The sequence below is a fragment of the Staurois parvus genome, unplaced genomic scaffold (genome assembly GCF_062004578.1).
Source record: "Staurois parvus isolate SC_StPar_1 unplaced genomic scaffold, SC_StPar_1.0 ptg000244l, whole genome shotgun sequence".
NCBI lineage: Eukaryota > Metazoa > Chordata > Amphibia > Anura > Ranidae > Staurois > Staurois parvus.
Window position 1 is genome coordinate 6,154,207 of NW_028318040.1, and position 21,150 is coordinate 6,175,356.

Below are 21,150 nucleotides of genomic sequence, written 5' to 3' on the forward strand. Positions count from 1 at the left end.
ACCAGGTTTGATCAATTTTCAATGATACATACCATAGCTTGTAGACTTTAGAACTTTCACACAGACCAAATAATATACACCGATTTGGGTTATTTTTACTAAAGAAATGTAGACGTATAACTTTTGGTCAAAATTTATGAAAAACGACTTATTTGCATAATTTAACGGAAACTGACAAATGCATTTTATTTTTCATTTTTGGTCTTTTGTCACTTATTTATCAAAAAATTTAAAAAGAACACTGCTTAAATACCATCAAAAGAAAGGTCTATTTGTCTCAAATGATAAAAAGTTAATTTGGGTACAGTGGTGCATGACCGAGTAACTGTCAAAGTATGACAGCACTGAAAATAGAAAATTGGCCTGGGCAGGAAGGGGGTGAAAGTGTCCAGTATTGAGGTGGTTAAAAAACAGATTTTACAATAAATTATCTTCTGAAGTTGCTTTATGAAATTTGCTGTTGGCCAAGTTATTATGTAACATAACATAATGCCATGTATAATCTAAAAGTAAATGAATGCAACGCAAACAGAAAGAAATTACACATTTTATTATTACCTATTATGTACTTAAAACAATTAAAACACACATTGTTCTGGAATAAAAGTTGTGAGTTAAGAACAGTAAGAACAAAAAATACATCTCATCCAATTTCCAGCATAAAGCCCAATGTTAAATAAATATATCTTGAAAAAAGAACAAATAAAATGTGGCAATGAAAAATAAATCATCTTAGAGTGAAAAAAGCAGATTTGTAAACTGTGTAAGTCATTTGGCAGTATGTTTGTTACCTGTTTCACCAAAATATTTAGTTTAATTATTAGGAACTGCAAGGCACTCTGCATCTCTTGAAAATAGGCTCAGGCCATAACATTGCTGCTTCAATTCTGGGTCATACAATTAAAAATATAAATATAAAAAAGTAAACGCTATCATCACAACACATGCAGCTGTCTGACACTGAAGATGGGGCATCAAATGGCTCAGGTATTGAAAAGTAGCTGTTACACTTTTATCAATTGTGTGTATGGTTGCATATAAGTGTTTATATCTGTAAAAAAATTCTGCTGTTATCAAAAATTTAAGTTATTTTCACAGACATTCACTTGACAATGTTTGAGCTTCTCTTCAGGTGAATTATATAGTGATCTTATAAATTCTCTTTATTATGAACTAGAATAAAATGCAATTTTCATATTCACCGAATCTAATTTTCCATATTTTAATTACAGATAGAGGACCCCCTGGCTACTTTTCACATTTTATTCCGTCTCTTTACAAGCCCATTTGCAGACCTTAATAGCTCAAGCCAAAATTTATGCATACAAGTGCTGCCTCTTTAGTGCAAATTGTTTGTCAGGTATTAAAAGATAACTCTTAAAATATGAAGTCATTTAAAACTACCAAAACAAAAATAACCCAAACCCATTATAGTTTCCCTTTTAGATTTCAACCACAGCCATGTGCCATCTACTTTTCAATTTGTTTCCCTGTTTAGAGCAACCAACAGCCAAAATTGCAATTTAAATCAATTGAAACCACTACAGTGCCAGATGAAAGGTATTGTCTATCAATCAAGCTCCCCACCAATTTCCATTATATGGAAATGATTTTGTCAGTGCAGAAAGCTGCACTGTATATAGAATGTTATGTACTGTACTACGTTATAAATCTTTTTACACAATCATAGGTTAAACAATTGATGGGATTCTTTTATGTTGCCAATTAATACTTCAGTTGTCCCAACTAGAAGCTATGACCTGTTATTGTTAACACAAGCACAATTATTCATAAATTTTCCAAAGAATCTATGCAATGTTCAGTATGAAATCTGTGTACAGGTGTAAGTATGTTTTGAGGCCAGTTCACACCAGAATATGTGCATTCTCGTAGTCTCTTTTGACAGTCCATTTAATTAAATGGGTGACAAAACTCACTGGGACGTGGAAATAGTAGTATAAGCAATACTTTTTCAGAACACACTACACCAAACTGCATGGTACTGTGGTACCATTGAAATTTGGTGCGAGCCAACATGATGCATTTGCAAGGTGAATTTGGGTGTCAATAAAAATTCACTGGCACCAACATGCTCTTGCAAGGGCAGTGCAATTACCTGCAGTGCAGGAAACAAGCATTTCCTGCACTGCGTTTTGGTGTGAACAGGCCCTAAATGGCATTACTACAGCAAATGGTATTGTTAACCATAAAATACTTCATGCTCACAAATCTCAGCTAATGCTTTATTTTGCGACTTTAAAATGATAACCCCAACAAAACAGCAAGATACTGTATATGTATTACATCTATGTATGTACATGGTTTAACTTGACAAACCATTAGTAAATCTGCTCAACCAGTCTTGTGGTTCACACACCTATGCGATATTGCATAACAAAGAACACTACTTCATCCTTGGTTAGCATTACAGCTTCCTAGGTCACCTGCCTTGTGAGTGGACTGAGGTGTTGACGATTTACTATCCAATGAGTGGGCCCAAGGTGAAGAGGTGACAAAGGAAGCTGCAAAGGTGAAAAACAGGGTTGTCACCTGTCTAGCAAATCTGTGGAAACAAAGGACTGGCTAAACAGAATTACAAATCCTTTGCCAAAAAAACAAACAAACACTGAGAATGCATGTATGTAAACTTTTTATTTGGTGGTTTGTAAAATTAAAAATCCCATTTAGAAAAAAAAAATCTACTAAAACACAACTTCATTTCAATCTAATACGTACAACTCACTTTTAGAGAATGCCTTTTTTTGATTTTCAACAATTTATATACATATCTAGGACCTTTTGCCAAACTACCACATACTTAAAGCTGGACACACCTGGTTTAGTTCCTTCATTCATTCAGCGGGCTGAACAAAAAAAAAAAAAAAACTGAACTGATTCCCCATCCACACATTCAAGGTGGATATGGGAATCCTCCCCACTGTGTCATTGTAATCTGACATTAGGAAAACTGCTCCATTCCACAGATCAGCACCTATTGCATGCAGTGCTGATTAAGAGGCTTTTATCCGACAAAGCGGTTGAACAAAAAGTCAACTTTGGTTCAACCAGAGTGGCCAAACTTGAATTGAAATTCGGCTGGTCCCTGCTAAGCCGGCTGAATTTTGATCCATGTATGGCCAGCTTATATGGGAAAAGTGTTACAATGGGTTTCTTAGTAAAGCTATTAACACAAGGATGGTCCACTTATCTGTTATTCATGTTAAGGCCACAGGGAGAAGAGATACCCTAAGCCGCTGTTAAGACTATAAGTCCAGCATAAAAGTTTCAGTAAACATCTTGTGTTGCAAGGATACTGCAATACTGGGACTTCTTCCAAACTGTTTTTACTTTCAATGTGGATCTGATTTGCCAAGTCTGATTGGTTTCTGTGAGCAAAAAGTCATTTTGACCACTCCAGGACAAATGCTTAAAGTAAATGTTTCCTCCTAAACATGTCTTCAACAATAGGTGCCAGCATATGTCGCTTGCCTACACAAGCTCCCTGAAACCTGCAGTGTTCTAACATACAAATCTCAACTTTGCTAAGAAAGTACTGGGCTGTCCCATTCCATAAATCCATAGGACTGGACGTTGAGGCTGTACTTTGAAGAAATATGCGGAGGCAGAGCCCATTCCTTTCTTGGCCAGATTTGTGATGTTTAAATTAGAAGTCCCCAGGTTGGGGAAGAGAAGTATAATAATAATGTTGAGGCATTTGCATGTGTTGTGTCAAGCCTGTTTTCACACGATTGCAGTGCAGTTTTCCAACACTACAGGTTACCTGTGTGTTTGGAGGACAGCTGCGCTTTCCCACAAAGTTATATTGTGTCCTGCATGTTTGGTGCTCATTCTGAAAGCGAACCAAATGTGCAGTGTACAGGAGTTTTGGTGTGCTTTCAGAACACAACATAACTATGGGAAAGCACAGCCAACCTGCTCCAAACATGAGAGTAAGCTGTGCTGCTCCTGTGGCACAGGAAAACCACACCTCATTGGTTTACTGGTCTTCAGTTACTGGTGTGCTTGAAAGTAAGACAGCTTTTTAACCAAGACAATGTAGTTAAAAAAAATTACAAAACACTTAACTACTGTATTGCCGATTACCAAAAGTACACGTCTTTAGGTACCATAGAAATAAATTCAGAATCAGAGCTGGACTCTGAAATAATGAATATAAAAAAAAAAAATTAACATTTCCTTACAGCTCCAAGACAAATCAGACAAGAACATTTTTTTTAAAATGCTTTTACACTTAAACTTCCTTCTTCTTTAAGATGAGTGGACCCACGTTGTCTCCAGTTAGTTCATTGTGCTTGTTATGGGATCCATCGCAAACAGGAAACTGGAAACAAGAGAACAAAGTTCATTAGAAAACACTTAATGTACTCAATTTAACAGTGAAAAAAAAAACACTTAAAATACTGTTAGGCTAAAGTTTGCTACATTTGAAACATTTTAACTGCTATATTGAATGAATCTGTATATGTGCCATTATTAGCTAGCATTGGTCTCAGTTTCAGAAGCTGCTCACAGTATTGACAGGCTATGTATAGTTTGGAGGGTGTTTTGCTTAGTAATCAAGTAAAATGTACTGCTTACAAGGAAAAGGCTTTCCTTGATGAACCAGAGTATTATTACTTTTATGAAGTGTGCCCAGCTGCTAGGACGTGAGCAGTGCATTTTCTCGGCTCTGTCCCTGCCCCCTCATCCTACCGACGCATCACCTTGCTAACTGGCATCCCAGAATTCCCTGGACCCTTATTTAGTCACTGATCCTGCTGAAAATCAAAAAGGTGGCATCCAAGGCTGCAGGAGGGAGGCATGCAAAATAAATCCAGGAGAAGATTCAAGATGGCACTGCCCCCCCAGCACCACAAGGCATGCAGCATCAGGGCACAGAGCGAAGAACCAGGCATGGCAAGTCCTCAAGCTCTGACACTCAGGATCAGCAGTCTCTACCTCAGGGACAGACAAATTATGAAGATACATATGAGGGGGACCAGCATCATATATTGCTCAGGGGGACACAGGGTTAAGTTACACTAAAAGATTTCCTTATTCTCCCAAAATAATCAATACACATCCACTATACAATGGCTCTGTAATTATTTTTCATTAAACCATTTCTTATTCTCTTTTTCTGCATTCTTGTAGCATCCTCGGAGTTCCCGAACCTCTCCTTTTCACTTCTGTTTGTTTGAAACAAGCAGTGCATGTTCTTTCTGGTCATGTGCCCTGCTCCATGCAAACTGCAAACCCCAAAGTCCCTCTTTGAAGCAAGTAAGAGAGGGTGACTACGTTCCTACATACAGCAAGACCATGGAGAATAAACGTAGTCACCCTCTAACAATCAGTTGAATCACAGCAGCAAAAGAAGGAATCTGGAGATTCGGAAGGGGCTGAGAACAACAGAAGGTACGTTCTGAGTTAGGAATACACATTTAAATGGAATTTTCTTTTTATAAAGCCAGAGTTAGTGTCATTTTTAACTTTCAAGCTTTTTTCAGCTGCAGTGCAGTGAAAAGGAGACTTTGGCACAGGTCCACATTGCTCTGTATCCAAAGGCACATTCTAGTGTGTATAAGGCACATAGAAAACAATTGTTTTCTGTGTGCCCTTGCAGAAACTTGCTTTTTTTTCTAATGCATACAGTGTGAACGAGCCCTCAATGTAGAACTACAGATGCAAAAGAAAAGAAAGAAATGGTTACAAAGTTTTGCCACACTGTCACAGCCAGAAAAGGCTAAACGTCTGCCATCACCCTTCTTAAATATGACCAGCAGAGACAGAGCTCTGAGAAAGCCAGATTTGGAGTATCCCTTGTTTGTATATCACTACTTAGATTAAGCCTACACAATATTACAGAAGATATTGAAGCAATCACAAAATGCAGAGTCGAAAGGACTGCCATGTTGCTGAAACTGTATGCATTTATTCTACAGAAAATTCAAGCAGCTTAGAATATCCATAAGGGTGGTTACTAAGGTGTGTAGACTCCACAACTTCCATAAGTTATGGGCCAAATATACATATAGAGTTTATGTCAAAGGCAGAAAGGTCTGGTCACACAACTAGACAAACTCATTTTCAAAATCATTAGAGAACTTATAAGTCAATAATTATTGGCCTTCTTGTAGTAACCCCCCAACCCGGAATAAAGCTTACCATAAATGGAGGAAAAAAATTAAAGATTACTGAAAATGGTGAAAAAATAAAGATTATTATAAATGGGGGGGGGGGGGGGGGGGGAGGAGAAATTAAAGTGAATGTGTTTTAATGCATGCAACTCTTTGCTTAAACAAGTATGTATGTCTTAATTTATCAAGCTGTACTTTTCTCTGCATCATAAAATTATAAAGAATGACTTACTAAGAATAAATTTCTATGCACCATTCTATCTATGGCAGAACAAATGCTGGCTGGTAAAAGAATAACAGCCACAAAAGGCCAGAGGACAAGATAATGTGGTCATGACACTGCAATAATAAATTTGACATTCAAGCTTCAGCTTCTTGATACAGAATGCTACAGCTTAAATTAGATCTTTCTACATGACAGCGGTGGTTCACTACAGTGGAATGCCCAATTACACTTTGATTATGTGTGGTCAGATTTATCAACTAGTCATATACAAAGTACCCACAATCTTTATGTTCTATGACATAGTAATATAGGAAAAGGCATTGTCTTGCCCTCTGTTATCCATGCCATTTCTGAATTAAACCTTTTCAGGGCCAAGAAGTAGAGATGCCCATTTAATGTCTTATAATCAGCAAAGTCCACCAACTGCACTCTCTGAACTACACCAAAATAAGCAACATTTTGCTTATCCCAAGCTCTGTGCTCCACATTCACATATATCATCTGCTGTGCCCAACTTTGCTGTATGTATGGGTATCAGGGAAGCACTATGAAATGTTCATAGACCTGTCAGTATGTTGAGGTGGAAAGCAGGGCACTGAGGAGCCTGTTGAATAGATCAAAATGCCAGTTTTTTTTGCTGCTATTTACACACTATCCAATGACAATTTAGAAGCGGTGTTCCCCAAAACACAACTAATAGCTTTTACTTTTAAATGGCTACTAGAAATCCAATTCCTGCACAGCCACTGCCAGATACTGACAACAACATATGTTGACAGATCATCATCACCCTGTAATCAGTAATCCAAGTGTTTATTTGAAATTTGATCACATAATAATATGGGGTTGATACCCCACCCCATATTATTATGTGATCAAATTTCAAATAAACATCAAAACCAGAAAGTGCAAAATTTGGTGCAGCTCTGCATAGAAACTAACCAGCTTTTTGTGAAAAAGAAAAATTTCACCTTTTGAAAAAAAAATAAATACACTCCCTTTTTTTGCAGGTAAGGAGCCTGCAGAGCATTGCATTCGCGATCAGCATAGCTGTCTGCCTGTAGAACAGTAAGTTACTTGAGAGCAAGAAGAATCAATGGACTATGAGAGCGCTCACCAGCGCCTTTGCAGTTCACAAAGAACTACAAGCTATCGGCCGCAATAATTGTAGGCAATCATTCACAAGAAGCTATGAATTAATGAATGAAGCAGCTGTGGGGAGGAGAAGCTGCAGCTCCTAGAACAAGTTACACCTTCCGGACCATGTAACATGTTCCAAAGAATGAACTTATTCTTTAACAGAGCAAGCTGAAGTTAGAAGCTGATTGGTTTCTATGCACAGCTGCACCATATTTTTTTTTTCAGTAAATCAACCCCTACATGTGCGAGTGCAGCAATTCAAGGCCACGAAGGACTTATTCGTCAGACATGACAACCAGGTCCTGCGCGGCCTCAAAAGGGTTGCAGCTGCACTTATTTTGACGTGATCAGTTTAAATAAACACCTGAACTATTGATTACAAATTCGTGGTGTGCTGACAACAAATATTCTTGTCCTTACTGATTCCATTCAACTTTCTGAAGGAAGCGCTTCAGCAATAGTTCTGATTTCAGGGTCACATAGATATTTTTAAAATAATGAAGAAGCAAACACACAGAATAGCATTAATCATTTTGTTATGCTAGGGTTTTCAGTTTTGTATGCGGTCCATAGTTCTACTTTAAAGCCTCAAATTTAGTATTTTTAAATCAGCACAAGGGACTGTACTTGTATTGAATGAGATGTGTCCCTTGAGCTGGTGGCTGCTCTTAGTTGAAATTTTCCATCCTTTGCCACATTCCCTCTCCCCACCCCATGCCACTGAATCTGTAATTGTACAGTGCTTAAGGGGTTAATACCCATACTCTACATTTGTCTGGGGATCAGGACTGTAGGTCAAGAGTAAGGCTTCATTTACACGGGCGTAGAGCCCCACACAGCACAAATACTCATTTATCTTTTTAAAGTAGCATGGAGCTGTGTGCAGACAAGGTGCATTCAGGGCCATGCATCTGTCCCTGTTTAGCCGTCAAACACAGCTGTGCAGGTGAGCCTGTACTCACTGTATTCAATTATATAGGTGCCTGCACACAGCCCCATGTAACTGCAAACAGATAAACAGCTCTTAACACTGTACAGTGTGCTACACCAAGTCTACAGTTAATGAAGCCTAAACGACAACACAATGCTGCCCAAGCCCATTCCAGTGATTGAGAATTACTGAAAACAAGATACCATACATTACTGCCAGCAGAATAAATTACATTGGAGGACTGCTGTGGATCACTTATTTTATACATCTCTGTGTGTGGGATTATGTTGCATAATGGATTCCCTTCACAGCAAAAAACACTCACCGTTTTAGAGCGCCAGCATCGGCAGTAGGCAACTTTGGCAATATGCAGGTCTTCTATATCAATTTCATTCACAACTTTAGGGTTCTCCTTTTGGATTTTCAGATTAATCAAACTGTCTTTCTGTTGCTTCTTCTTCGGTAGGAATGGTCGGATTGCAAGGTAGCCCAGCAGGGCAAGGACACCCAAGAAAGGCAGTAGTCGTAGCCATTCTGAAACTGAAGACAAGTGTAAGTTTGATTACAAGTGGAAGATGCTTATTATTTAACACTGTTCTTTGGAGATTTTTTTAGTGCAGAGTTCTGGTCATATCTGTACACCAACAACAGCTCTCTGTTGAAGAGGACCTTACATGGAAACGCAGTATCTGCTACTGTTATAGCACCCCCCAATGAGAAACACTGAGTTGAAGAAAAAGCAAAAAAGTCCTTCGGAGACAGCTGAAGAACCCAAATCTCTCAAAAAAAAAAAAAAATCAATCCAGCACCAAGCAAGATGGAGTTCTTATAACAGCTGGCATCCTCAGCTTCCTTGGGATCAAAGAGAAAAAAAAAAAAAAAAAAAAAAAAAAGGCTCAGCAACATCATCCTCACCTAGATGAGATTGTCAGAATACAGGGTGTAGCGGCTTCTATCATAGAGTGATGCAGGGAAGCAGCTGTGATAGTCCTGATTCCAGTGCGGTGTTCCCTGCCAGTCCACTTCTCTCAGGAGAAGAGAAGGGGCCAGCAGAGAACAGCGGTGAAACTTATTGCTTCATTGCGCCTGTTTGCACACGGGGGAGCGGCAGAGGGATAGTGTCAGCAATGGGGATGTGATCGACCTATCAGCTACCTGCAATTAAAGGGTAGATCTCAGCAAAACCCCTGGGTACCTCACATGGAACCTTAGGGTTCTGTGGAACCCCAGTTGAGAAACCCTGTGTTAGAGTAGAAAGCATCTTTCTTTTAGATTTAAAAATAGTTTCCTTTTAGTTTGACAATTTCCACATCCTTGCTGTGCCATTCACCAAAAATAACAGCTCTCAAAACCCTGTAACTGAGGTCTTCAAAACGTAAATGGATCCCAACTATGCACCGAGCTGTGCAAGTCACTCTACATTACAAGGTGTCCTCAGAGAATCAGGCTCTGGATTGCATACAGGGGAACACGTGCTACTGAACATGCACGGGACTGGTTTGCATCAGTTTTTGCAATCTTTCCAGGTCAACTCGACCCTCTGCTATGCCTTTTACCCACCAATATTACCAGATATATTATCAATATTACCAGAAAGCTTCTTAACCTCCCTGGCGGTATTCCCGAGTGTAGCTCGGGGTAACATTTCAGTACCAAAAGCGGTAACCCCGAGCTACACTCGGGAATACCATGCGGCGCTGCTCCGGCATGTGTTCTTCACTTACCTTACCCTGCGCTCCCACGATGTGTCCCCTGCAGCGTCCCCGGCCATCTCCTCCGGCCGATGCCGGCATCCGGCTTCTGTGTCCTGTCCCTGTGACGTCGGGACGTACGGGCGCCGCCGGCGGCGGGAAATTTAAAAATTTTAAAAAATGTCTTTTTTTTTTTTCATTTTACACAGTAAAACATTGCTGTTTCAACCCATTTCACATACATATTGTCCCTAGTGCTTTGTCCTGCGCCCTGCCTGCATTTTGTCTGTTCTTTCTGCCTGGAAACTGAGAAACGTCCATGGCGTCCAAAAAGTGTCCCTTTAGGTCAAAAGCGGTTTAGATCAGCTAGAGAACAGCGATAGTAAATCAGAACCACTTACAGAATTGAGTGATAATGATTCGTGGGGGAAATTCGTCATCAGAAACTGAAAACGATTTTGCGACTGAGCTCAGCAATGTGCGAACTTGGCGCTATATTTCACATTTCAGTGTTTTTGGTTTGATTATATTATTGAATTAAATTTTTTATTATTTTTATGATTATTTATTAAATTATAATTTATGATTTTGTGTTTCAAATTTTATCATACCCGGGATGTTTACTAGACTCTTGTTCGGACAGATTTCAGTGAGTTTTTCCTAAAAATTACAGCCTACAATAAAAAAAATACATATTTCCATGCAAAAAAATGGTACCGCTTTCAGCACCAAAAATCTGAAATAATCATACCGCCAGGGAGGTTAAATATCACCTTCTATTGTCCCAACCAAAATTCTTGTGAGGCTGATATGTGAAGTAGCCAGTACAGCACAGCATACACTGCAGAATTTGTGACTTTAGCATGGGACAGTCATTGAATGTTGTTGTAATGTGCAATAGTTAACCCATCAAGGAGCCAAGGATGCAACAAATGTTAAGGTGGACCTGAATTTTTTATTTTTATCTTAAATATGTTTTTAAAGGTTCCCCTAACTGTCCTGCATTTCTCTCCTAGGCTATAAGAGACATAGCCCGAAACTACCCATAGCCTCCAGGGATTCCCAAGTCACACATCCTAGGCTTCAAGGCAATCTACAGCATATGTGTGGCAGTGTGTCATCAGGAGGCCAGATGCAAGACCCAGAAAGAGATGTCTGAGGATAACTCAGCAAAAAAAGGCAAGAGAGAATTGAAAATAAAATAAAAGGAAAGGGGGTGAAGCTCCTCTTTAATAACCAAACTAGAACAAATGCTAAACAGTGTGGACAGAAGAATCAGCACTGCTTGCTGGTATATCAGACAGCCACAGTACTCAAGGAGCTGTCACAATGCCCGAACAGTGGCTGCATTTGATTTTTAAATCAAAGTTTTTTTAACCACTTGCCCTCCTGAGGATTTACCCCCCTTCCTGACCAGGCCTTTTTTTTGCTATTTGGCACTGCACTATTTCAACTGGTAATTGCGCGGTCATGCAATGCTGTACCCAAACAAAATTTATGTTCTTTTTTTCACACAAATAGAGCTTTCTTTCGGTGGTATTTGATCATCTGTGCGCTTATTATGTTTTGTGCTATAAACCAAAAAAAAAAAAAAAAAAAAAAAAAAGACCAAAAATTTTGAAAAAAAAACCCCGATACTGGCTATGAAAAATGTATAGTAAAGTCAAAGTTAGTCATAAATTTAAGCCAAAATGTATTGTGCTACATGTTTTTGGGGAAACAAAAACCCAATAAGTGTATATTGATTGTTTTGTGTGAGAGTTATAGCGTCTACAAACTATGGTATAGATACTGCAATTTACACCATTATTTGCTATACAGCGCTGCACTAGTTTAACTGACAATTGCACGGTCATGCAATACGCTACATAAATTTCATCATGTCATGTGCCACAGTGACAACTGAACTGTCATGCAACACAAAAAAATAAAATAAAATGAGATGTATATCATTTTTTCCACACAAACAGAGCTTTCTTTTGGTGGTATTTCATCACCAATTTGTTTTATTAAATCAATAAAAAAAAAAAAAAAAATAGAAAAATTTTGAAAAAAAAAACAAAAACATTTTGTACTTTTTGCTATAAAGCATATCTCATAAAAAATAAAATTTCTTCAAAAATTTAGGACAAAATGCATTCTGCTACATGTCCTTGGTAAACAAAAACCCAAAAAGGCTAGGTTCACACCTATGCAGTTTGCTCTTGATCCATTTCTGCAGTGCTTTTTGCGGTGCATTTTTGACAGGGTTTTTCTTCTTCTTGTTGCTAGGCAGATTAAAATACAAAACGCATCAAAAAAACATAAAAAACGTACTACATGCTTTTCTGCAGTGTTTCCATTGAAGTCTATAGAACCAAAAATGCAACTTTTTGCATTTAAAAAAGTCCGACCCTTTCCAAAAAATGCATCGGGTGAAAAACGCGGCGATGTGAACGTGTCCCATAGGAAATCACGTTAAATGGACTGTAGTGCGTTTCTGCAAAACGCTGCGGTGTGAACCTAGGGTAAGTGTATATTAATTGGTTTGCGTGAAAATTATAGTGTCTACAAATGACGGCATATATACTTATAGCAGGATTGCAATAATACAGTGGGCTTTCTGACACTGGCCAACTGTGTGCTGTTTTACTAAGTAATGTGACAGTGTTTGTCTCTCTGCATTTAGTAGAGCGATCTGTGTTGTTTACCAACATAGAGCTCTCCCCTGTCACTAGCTCCGACCCTTGGTGGGTCCCGGCTGTGAATCATCGACCGGAATCTTCTGATCGGCATGTCAGGGAACCAATGACAACGTAGATAGGTGGGCACGTGCCCCCAACTCAGAAAAGAAAAATCACACTATATTTATAAATACACACACACACACGTGATTTTGCACAGCCAGCCCGCACTGTAGCAGTAAAGCTATAGCGCAGTCGGCAAGTGGTTAATGTAGCGCACCTAAATACAAACACAAGATTGTGGCCCTAAAGGGTGCTTTGTATTGAAAGCGATATTGAAAGTTATGTGGATTATTGCCAAGTTACTATTATGTGCTTTGTTTCTGTTTCTCTTTTCTATACTGTTGAGAAAAGTTTGGATATCCAACTTCAGCCAAACTTTTTATTTAATTTTGGATAGAGTTGGGAAGGTTAGAAAAGGTGTCAGGTTTCGATTGCCATGTCCCATGTCAGAACAGGAAGTGAGGAAATTTCTCCAACAGGATGCAAACACTTTAGCAGATTGGGAAGGGTTAGGGTTTCTGACAACACTTTTTGCAGTTCGTGCCTCCCTGTGTCGATAACCCCCATCTCTTGTATGGGTGTCACAGGGACAGGAAGCCTCTGCAATCACCTTTAGATTTACCAAAATTATGTAATAGGAGATCATACAAATGTAATGGTTGTTTAGGTATCTAATCAAGCAGGCCCCTTGCACTATATCAGTGGTCTTCAAACTGCATCCCTTTGCTTACCTTTAAAATCGGTCGTTCAGGCATTATTCCTGCCACCAACAGTGGGACACTATTCCTGGCACTGGCATCAACTATTTCTCCCCCTAATACCAAAGATTTGGTATTGTTTACTCCCACTGGGCACAGCCGGAATTCCTAAAGTCTGAAGGACAGTAAACTGGTCCTTTCTTTGGAAAGTCTGGAGACACCTGCACTATACAGTTGACTGTGGATCCAAAGAAGATTGTACAATCAGTTTGTGTAGTGTTTGTACAGTGTGTTTGCATCATTTTGCATTAACTTTAATCTTGCCTGCATCATTTGGCAGAAGTTAATTTGTAAAGCTTGCAAAATGTCTCTTTTTCAAGTCAATGGAAGCACACAGCAGATGAGTTCTGAACACTCCTAAGGCATCTGGTACGTGCTTTCAGAGTGCTTTAGCAAGGCCCTTTACATTGTATCCTCCACTAAGAAAAACTACTTAAAACAGGCATTTGGAGAGCTTCAGAAATTCTGAAATGATACTGAAATGCATCTGAAAGGCAAACTAATGCTATAGGCATTTTGCAGTGCAGAGATTTGAATAGGGTGAAAAGCTGGACATTCACTAACATATTTGGCCAGTTTGGCTGCGACCAAATGTCAGTGTGAGAACTCCCCTGCTCAACAGAAGTCAAAAAACGACTGCAGTCAACCAGCCACCACTGTGTGAATACAATGTCCTGGCATGGAGGATTCCTCCATCCACCTGATTTGTGTGCATGGTGGAACCTGTTCATTTTTTTTTATTCAGCCTGCTGGAAGAATGAAAAGAAAGTTAACTGTGTATAACCAGCTTAAATTTGAATACTCTCAACACCACAGCCTTTTCACAAAAGAGACAACATTGCACACAAAAAAATGTTTTAGTATTATGTGAAAGTTATAGTGACTTATAGCGGGACTGCGGCAGGCATTCTGACACTGGGTGGGAATTGACTGACACTGATCTAAAGCACTGACACTGTACTAATGACACAGGGCAGGAAGGGTTAACATCTGGGGTGAGCAAAGGGTTAACTGTGTGCGTTTTACTGTGTGCTGCGATTTACTTGGGAGAAATGCGGTTTACAAAACAGCATGCCCATGCTGATAGGAGAGAGACCTGTGATGTTTACACAGGTCTCTCCAGTCAGCTTTCCCTGATGGTTGCTGAGTGATCGATATCCCTAGTCGCCAAAACAGCGTGGGTAGGGTGGCGTGCATGCGCCCACTACCCGGAAATGCAAATCACGCATATATACGCGTGATTTTGCACAGCCCTGCCGCCCTGTAGCAGTACTTCTGCTAAACTGTAATGTCTACCTTAATTTTGTAAAGTGCTACGCAAACTGTTGGTCCTATATCAATTCTGTATAATGATAATATATAGGGCAGCAGTTAACCACTTGCCCTCCTGAAGATTTACCCCCTTCGTGACCAGCCCATTTTTTGCATTACAGTGCTGCGTTACTTTAAATGACAATTGCGCGGTCATGCAACGCTGCACCCAAATTAGATGTATGCCCTTTTTTTCTCACGAATTGAGCTTTCTTTCTGTAGCATTTGATCGCCTGTGCGGTTTTTATTTTTTGCGCTATAAAAAAAATAAGCGACAATTTTGAGAACAAAAAACAATATTTTTGACTTTTTGCTATTAAACATGTCCAATAAAAAAAAAATGTTTTAAATCAAATTTAGGCCAAAATGCATTCTGCTACATGTCTTTGCTAAAACAAAATCCCAGTACGTGTAAATTATTTAGTTTAAGGGAACATTATAGCGTTTACAAGTGGCGATATATACACTGGGCTTTTTTATATATATATATATTTTTTTTTTTACTAGTAATGGCAGCGATCAGCAAGTTATGGAGGGACTGCGACGGATATTCTCGCACTGGGAGAAATGGACTTGGTGTCACTGACATCCCCAGTGACACCAATACAGTGATCAGTGCTATAAAAAAAAAAAAAAAAAAAAGCACTGATACTGTACTAATGGCACTGGGCAGGAGGGGGTTAACGTGAGGGGCAATCAAAGGGTTAACTTTGTGTTGATTCACTATGTGCTGTGTTCGTGTGCTTCACTGTATTCACACTGCACAAAACAGTGTGCAAGAGTAGACAGAGAGAACTGTTTTGTTTACAAACAGTTCTCCCCTTTGCAGATCCTGGAAAATCACCGGGAGCCGGCAAGTTACCCGGTGATTGACAGCCATGGCTCAGGTGCGTGCCCCCTACCCGGAAATGCTAAATCATCTATACATACGTGATTTTGCACACCTGGGCCGCCCTGTAACAGTATTTCTGCTATAGGGCGGTCAGGAAGTGGTTAGTGTTTTTTGGCTGGAAACCCCCCCCAGAACTAGTGGGTTTCGAGAGGAGGTTTTTAGCTGTAAAAACGCACCAACGCTGTAAAATGCAGCAATTCAGCTTTTTTGTTTTGGGGCTTTTTAAGCAAAAATTGTTTTATGTAAAAAAAACACTAAAAACGCAAACATGGCTAAACGCTAATGCAAAAATGCTGCTTTTTTAACGCGACTTTAAACAATTAAACCTACCAGTGTTATTAACCGTTTCCCCGCCGCCCTATAGCAGAATTACTGCTACAGGGCTGTGCAAAAATCACATATATATGTCATTTTGTATTTCCAGGTAGGGTGTGTGCCGCCCTACCTGCGCCGCCATTGGTGGCTACAGCTGTCGATCAACGGGTCCTAGACGGAGATTCCCCGCCGGCACCCGGCGATCGCCGAGGAACAGTGACAGGGGAGTTGTATGTAAACAACACAGATCACTCCTGTCAGAAGTTTACCTAGTAAGCCTCCATGTACACGAGCCTACCCTGACTGCCGGAAAATGCAAACTGTGGCAACTGCGGTACCGCGATTTTGCCACGTTTTACATTTACCCACGGCCGGCGGTCAAAACGTTCCTATCCTGAACATGATTCTTCTGCGCTCAGGAGAGGGAGGTTCAGGGGCGGACTGACCGTTTGGAAACTCGGGCACTGCCTGAGGGCAGTAGGGGGCCCCATGAGATGCCCCTGGTACCTTTTTCATAGGCTTTTTTGAGTTTGGGCAAGGAGATAGGGGCCCCATGATCCCCTATTGCCCGGGGGCCCCATGCGTTGTCAGTCCGACCCTGGGGAGGTTTAACCTCACCAAAATGCGGCAGCTCCTAAACTCTGGTAAAAAGGTACCAGAGACAGGTACATGGACACATAGGCTTTTATAGAGTTGAGTTTAGTAGCTTCGGCAAAAAAAAATGCCCAAAACTCCTCAACTCGAGTTTAGCAGCAGCTCGTGTACATGGAGCCTAAAACACACACAGTAAAACAGCACTTAACCCTTTGATTGCCCCAGATGTTAACCCCTTCCTGCCCAGTGCCATTAGTACAGTGTCAGTGCTTTTTATCGGCACTGATCATTGTGTTAGTGTCACTGGGGATGTCGGTGGCAGTTAGTCCCCCCCCCCGTATCAGAATGCCCACTGCAGTCCTGCTAGAAGTCGCTGATCGCCACCATTACTAGTGTATTAAGAAAAAATCCAGTATATATATTGCCATTTGTAGACGCTATAACCTTCATGTAATCCAATTAATTTACATGTATTTAGATTTTTTTCTTCTTTTTTTAAGCAAAGACATGAAGCAGAATACATTTTGACCTAAATTTATGACGAAATTTGTTTTTTAATTTTTTTTACTGGATATGTTTTATAGCAAAAGTCAAAAATAGTTTTTCTTTTTTTTTTTCAAAATATTGTCGGACTTTTTTTTTGTTTATAGTGCAAAAAATAAAAAAATGCACAGGCAATCAAATACCACTGAAAGAAAGCTCCATTTGTGGGAAAAAAAAGACAAATTTAATTTGGGTGCAGCGTTGAATGACTGCGCAATTGTCAGTTAAAATAACGAAGATGGAAGCCTCTACAGCAGTGACAGCGCGCTGCTGGAGGGCTTCGTTTTAACCTCCCTGGCAGTATTCCCGAGTGTACCTCGGGGTAAAGTTTCAGCACAACAAGTGGTAACCCCGAGCTACACTCGGGAATACCCTGCAGTGTTGCTTCAGGATCTCTTCTTCACTTACCTTGTCCTGCGCTCCCGCGATGTCCCTCCTGCAGTGTCCACTGCAATGTCCTCCGGCGGATGCCAGCATCTGTCTTCTGGGTTCCGTTCCCTGCGACGTCAGGACGTACGGGGACGGAACGGCGGGAAATTTGGAAGTTGTAAAAGTGACATTCACTAAAATCATATAGTAAAACATTACTGTACCAAAGCATTTCACATACATTTTCTCCCTAGTGCTTTGTCCTGTGCCCTGCCTGCATTTTTCTGCCTGGAAACTGAGAAACATCCATGGCGTCCACAAATCGTCCCTTTAGGTCAAAAGCGGTTTTAGACCAGCTAGAGAACAGCGATAGTAAATCAGAACCACTTGCAGAATTGAGTGATAATGATTGGTGGGGAAATTTGTCATCAGACACTGAAAATGATTTTGCGACTTTGCTCAGTGATGTGCGAATTTGGTGCTCTATTTCAAATTTCAGTATTTTTGATTTGATTACATTATTGAATTAAAATTATTCTTATTACTTTTTAATGATTATTAAATAATAATTTATGATTTTGTGTTTCCAATTTTAACATACCCGCAGGGGCAGACTGACCAACTGGAAACTCGGGCACAGTAGGGGGCCCCATGAGATGCCCCTGGTACCTTTCTCATAGGCTTTTTTGAGTTTGGGCAAGGACACAGGGGCCCCATGATCCCCTATTGCCGGGGGCCCCATGAGTTGTCAGTCCGCCCCTGCATACCCGGGATGTTTACTAGACTCTTGGTCGGACAGATTTCAGTGAGTTATTCCTAAAAATTACAGCCTACAATAAACAAAATACACATATCCATGCAAACAAAATGTACCGTTTTGAGCACAGAAATACTGACATAATCAGACCGCTAGGGAGGCTACAGTAAGTTTTATGTAATGTGCTGGTCTGTGATGCACACTAGCACATTATGACAGTACCTTGCAGGGGACTTTTTGTTTTCTGTGGTTTCCTATCGCTTTTACATGCCCAGCCACGTACACCATATCACAATGAAGCACAAAAGTGTGCGTTCAGCCCCTCTATGCAGCTACAGGTCACAGAATGCTAGTTCCCATCTCAGGCTTCCCAGGCAGGTGATGCAAATGCTGAGAGGACAGGTTCCATTTATACATTGCTTCCTATGTTCCCTCCCTCACAACCCACAGATGACCCCTAACTTCTCTGTAAATGTGGCCGGAACGTGCATATGCTCGGTGCTTCAGTAAAGACCTCCAGTCAGCAGAACGTACATTGATGGCAGCCTGTGGCCGCACTACCAAACTTAGTGTGTGAGAGAGAGGCGGGCCTGACTGGGAATCATTGCCGGCTCCGCTTACCTGTGAGCCTGACAAAGCCGGCGATACTGTCTGGGACCGGCAGTCTCTTCAGATAGGCGGGAAGCTGCAACTTGATGACTCGAGCTATGCTGTCCAGGACCATCTTGTTCCCGAGTTAGGAAAGCAGCACTTCACAAGCCAGCTCCGTCCTCCAGGAAGCTGCTTGCGCTGCTGCTTAATCCTCCGTGTTCCTCCTTCTCACAACCCCTCCTCCTGCACCGTCACCATACTGCACGCTGCAGTGGAACCTCAACACGGCTCTTCCCGCACTTTCCACACAGCTGCCAATGTGTGTGTGAGGCAGCTTCCACCTGTATACAAAACAGGAATAACTCCAGGAAAAAATACAAACCACAACTAGAAAACACTACAATGTGACAAATATATAAGAAAATCACATTTTATAGAACATACGGTTTGAAGTTTAACCAATTCAAGTCCGGACCAGGGGGCCTCCGGGCAATAGGGGATCATGGGGCCCCTGTGTCCTTGCCCAAACTAAAAAAAAGCCTATGAAAAAGGTACCAGGGGCATCTCATGGGGCCCCCTACTGACCCCGGGCCCTCGAGCAGTGCCCGAGTTTCCGAATGGTCAGTCCGCCCCTGGGCACTTTCACCCCCTTCCTGTCCAGGCCAATTTTCAGCGCTATCACACTTTGAATGACAATTGCGTGGTCATGCAACACTGTACCCATATTCCTATTTTGGCATTTTTTTGAGACAGATAAAACTTTATTTTGGTGGTATTTATTCACCACTGGGATTTTTATTTTTTTGCTATATAAATGAAAATGTCCACAAATTTTGAAAAAAAGTGTTTTTCTTATAAAATTTTGCAAATAAATAATCTTTCTTCATAAATCTTGGCCAAAATGTATTCAGTTATTTTTTTAGTAAAAAAATAAAAGAACCCAAATTAGTTATAACCAAAAATTATAATTTTTCAAACAATTTATTTACATTTTTATTATAGTTTATTATATTATTTATGTTTTTTTTTTTTTTTTTAACATACTGTCACCCTAGCAGTACAGTTTCGCCATAGTGACACTGTACTACTTGTGGGGGGTGATGAAGATTTTTTTTTTTTTACACTGATTGCTTTTACACCCATAAAGGCTGTAAAAGCAATCATTTCTCTTTCTCTTTGGCTGCATTCTTGCAGTCATTAACAAATACTGTGAGAGCTGTGATTGGTCACAGCTTGTCACATGGTACAAGGCTGTTGTGAATAGCCTTGTACCATGTGATCTTTGTGATTGCTTACTACTATTCATGTGATCACTGATTGGGAGGAAGAAACAGGCTAAAATGGCAGGCACCATTTATGAACGGCAACCCACCCTGGCACTGCTCCCATCTGGCCGTTTATATACATGGGCTGGACGGGGAGTGGTTAAAGCTGAGTTCCACCTGGAAAAAAAAAAAGTCAGCAGCTACACAAACTTAATTAAATCCTGTTGTAAGGAATTGTAACAGCATTGTCTCCCTTTGGTCTAGTTCACATTAGCATTGAAAGCAGGTATTTGATGGGTGTTATTAACGCTCCTCAAACACCTATGCAAATGATACTATGGGCCAGGAGCGGAGTGACAACTCATGGGGCCCCCGGGCAATAGTAAATCATCATCTCCCACATTCAAACCACACCCAAAAAAGACTATGAAAAGTACAAGGGGAATCTCATGGGGCCCCCTACTGACCCCGAGCCCTTGGGCAGTGCCTGAATGCCTAAATGGTCAGTCCGCCCCTGCTATGGGCAGCACACAGTGCTCTGTATATTATCAAAACATGACACCGTGTCGCTTCAATTAAATTAAATGTAGTAGGGGTGACCACTAAGCAGGATGTGTTCTCTCCCCTAGCAACAGTGGTTAAGGTAACCCGTGATAACTATGATGTTGCTCTGGTGGACCAGAGTGTGTCTGAATTGAGTGTTGAGAATTTGTTAGTTCAGTCTGGCAATGGTGAATCTAAAAGGTATGAACGTATTCATAATGATGATGGGTTAATGCAATCCACTAATGCAAAAGTTTTTGTAGTGAATGACACGCCACTAGGTCACGGTGGTGAGAGTAGGAAATTGCAACCTGCTATGCCTAGAAAAGGAGTCTCCCATTGTGATATGGATAATGAAGAT

The 21,150-nt window shown here is 40.5% G+C and overlaps 1 protein-coding gene across 1 annotated transcript; it reads right to left on the minus strand.

The window, feature by feature from the left end:
* Positions 1-531: 531 nt before the first annotated feature.
* Positions 532-19,216, minus strand: CISD2 (CDGSH iron sulfur domain 2). Its single transcript, XM_089680533.1, has 3 exons — positions 19,012-19,216; positions 8,760-8,974; positions 532-4,342 (listed from the first exon to the last, which is right to left on the minus strand). The coding sequence occupies exons 1-3, from the start codon at positions 19,112-19,114 to the stop codon at positions 4,253-4,255; spliced, it is 408 nt and encodes a 135-aa protein (XP_089536659.1). The 5' UTR covers positions 19,115-19,216; the 3' UTR covers positions 532-4,252.
* Between the last annotated feature and the right edge of the window lie 1,934 nt (positions 19,217-21,150).